General features: G+C 53.4%; 2 protein-coding genes across 2 annotated transcripts; one reads left to right on the forward strand and one right to left on the reverse strand.

Moving 5' to 3' along the window:
- Window positions 1-1,360, reverse strand: BJX67DRAFT_368940 (uncharacterized protein). Its single transcript, XM_071030689.1, has 2 exons — window positions 80-1,360; window positions 1-32 (listed from the first exon to the last, which is right to left on the reverse strand). The coding sequence occupies exon 1, from the start codon at window positions 1,230-1,232 to the stop codon at window positions 291-293; it is 942 nt and encodes a 313-aa protein (XP_070880300.1). The 5' UTR covers window positions 1,233-1,360; the 3' UTR covers window positions 1-32; window positions 80-290.
- Window positions 1,361-1,415: 55 nt separating this feature from the next.
- BJX67DRAFT_78155 (uncharacterized protein) lies at window positions 1,416-1,707 on the forward strand. Its single transcript, XM_071035450.1, has one exon. The coding sequence runs from the start codon at window positions 1,516-1,518 to the stop codon at window positions 1,669-1,671; it is 156 nt and encodes a 51-aa protein (XP_070880301.1). The 5' UTR covers window positions 1,416-1,515; the 3' UTR covers window positions 1,672-1,707.
- The last annotated feature ends 872 nt before the right edge of the window (window positions 1,708-2,579 follow it).

Here is a 2,579-nt window from a genome sequence, read left to right on the forward strand (position 1 = left end):
CGCAGATACGCGCGGCCTGATAATCTCCGGCGGTAAGTTTTTCACTAGTCTAAGAAGAAATTTCATTAAAGAGTTCCAGGCATGTAAGGTGTTCTCACACTGACGAAAACCTGAACGTCCCCGCTCTTCGGCAGATTTTCCAGCGGAGACCCCGGGGACGGAGCCGGCGTCAGCCGTCTTCACGGTTGTCAAAGCCAACAACTAGAACAGTGAATACAGTAAGGGCGACAGACCTCTGTATCAATGAACAACCAGACCACCACCCATAGCGAACACGAAGAAAACCTAAATCAACGCGAAGCCTCCCTCTCGTCATACTTCTTGTTCACTGCACCCAGCACGCACTTCAGGATTCCCTCTGCATCCAACACCCTCCCCCGATCCCCCTTCCAAGGGACTGTATCAACAATATCCCTAATCCCGTCAGAGCTTTTCCTCCTAACGAGCTCGTCATCTAACTTCTGCAAATACTCCCTCGCCGGTTCATCATCGCCGACCTGGAAGAACTGAATCCCCACCTGCCATGGCACAGCCCGCACATTTGGGTGATCCAACTGCCTGGCCACATCAACAATGACGCTCTCCGCATCATCCGTAAACACGCCGTCCGTAATGACGATGATATTCAGCGGCTTGAGTTCCGACTCGCGGCCCTGGGAGGTCAATCGGGATAGGTCGCGCATGTAAGGGGTGAGAATCTGATGCAGACGCGTGCCTACAGGCGTTGCGCCTCTGGGAGAGACGGATTTGAAGATCTCCTGCACGCCGGAGGCATCGGTGACGTTCTTGTAGCCGCCGTTTGGCGCAGCGCGGTCGTGGTTGCGATGGTTGAGGAAGCAGATGTCTATACCGTCGGAGTCGTAGTGAACGCAGATGGGTGCGATGGCGGCGATGGCGTCTTCGGCTTCGCCCCAGCGTTTGCCGCGCATGCTTGTGCTGTCGTCGACGACGAAGATGATGTCGAAGGTGCGGAGGAAGGAGTACTGGTTGTCGTTGAGGCCGACTCCGCTGCTGCTGCTAGTAGTGTCTGCAGCGGGAGTGGCCCTCGTGTCGGTACTACTGTAAGGAGGGGGTGGGGTTCCATCGCTGTTATGCGTTGACTGCTGCTGGTGGTCGTAGGGTTGAGATGCCACGAGCGTGTGCAGGGGTTTGAAGGCTGATATCTGTCGGACAGATCTGCATTGTGCAGGGACTCCGTGTTCTGTGGTATGGGATGAGTGGCGGTTGCCCATTTTGGTTGTATGAGGAAGATGGTCGGGCTTGGGACTGATATGGAGGAGGGGAGAAGGAAAAAGGAGAAGACAAAAAGCTTTTGGGGCAGACTTGTTGATAAAGATAGATCCAAGCTTCTTCAGCTGGCAAATGACCGTGGTCTCCTCTCCTTGACGAAGTATATAACTCTCCGCCCGTCCAAGGCCTTTTCATTGTCTGCCTTGTGAAAGATCAATTATATTCACGCCACCAAGGCGGGTCTAGATTGAGGTGCATTTACGTACTCCACTAGGGGCTTTGGGAATGAGACGGTTTCAGTTTTTGGTCCCAAAGTCGGACAAGGCTGAGTCAAGAGCCAATTCAAGGCGTGGCCGAACCTGTGCCCCAGGCGCTCCATGGCGTTCTCTGCGAAAATCCCTGTGCTTCGAGATTCATCTCTGTTTCCCCTCCCGAATTTAATCGGAGAAGTTCAACCTCGAGGTGAAGAGTAGGGAACAGGTTTTGGAATATACCTGGCGCTAAAGCACAACCAAATACTCCACCATAACTCTCTTTTTAGGCCCATGGCAAAGCCCAATACATGGCTCTCTCGCATTCTCAATAACCCAACATACTCCAACTTGCGGACTTGATAGTTTGTACGTCGTTCGGCTGCGGGCACGTGCGGATGGGGCTACGACTCCATCAGCACATTGGGCCTTGCCTGGGGGCATCTGCAAATTGACTGGGGAGGGCGGAGCAATGCCGGCCCAATCCCTGCAACTGCTGCCTGGGAGGAACTGGGTCACTCTCAAACTCCTCCAATGTAGAGCCAATAGGATGCGTCTCGAGAATCTCACTCCAGATTGACCCACAAAGGCATTTTGCCTCCAGCTGTTAATGGCTCCGCTCACCTTCACCGACGCAGCTATCAGTGCAGCATTATTGGCTCCTGTTTGCTTTCGGAACGAACGCAGGCGGCGATCATCCTTTGTCACCCCAGCCCGATATTCTTATCTCAGGCCGGCAGTGAGGGATCGGTGGTGTTATTAGACACGCCAGAGGACGGGCTTTGTATCCCCCCCAAAAAAGAAATTGAGTACTCGACAGAGCTTGTGACTTGTGAGCCCCGCCAATCCAGATGTTGCCCTCAACTTTATCGCCAGACATCAGGGACAAGCCCATGCTCTTAGTGAACGACTCTAAACTCTATGCAAGATAGGTCCCGTGCATGAGATGCCAAGATCCCGCTGAAGGCGATTGGCTGTGAGCTCGTTGAGGCACTTCAGATACAGAAACTTTCAATACACCAAAATATGATGGAATAGTGGATCCACAAAAGTGCCAGTACGCAAGCCCCGGCGTGGGCTGAAGGCGCAAAGACCCAT

The sequence above is a fragment of the Aspergillus lucknowensis genome (assembly GCF_044049455.1).
Source record: "Aspergillus lucknowensis strain CBS 449.75 chromosome Unknown BJX67scaffold_175, whole genome shotgun sequence".
Lineage (NCBI taxonomy): Eukaryota > Fungi > Ascomycota > Eurotiomycetes > Eurotiales > Aspergillaceae > Aspergillus > Aspergillus lucknowensis.

Excerpts from the sequence above, each read along its gene's own strand:
- BJX67DRAFT_368940 (XM_071030689.1), bottom strand. The coding sequence starts at position 1,232 with ATGGGCAACCGCCACTCATCCCATACCACAGAACACGGAGTCCCTGCA.
- BJX67DRAFT_78155 (XM_071035450.1), top strand. The coding sequence starts at position 1,516 with ATGAGACGGTTTCAGTTTTTGGTCCCAAAGTCGGACAAGGCTGAGTCA.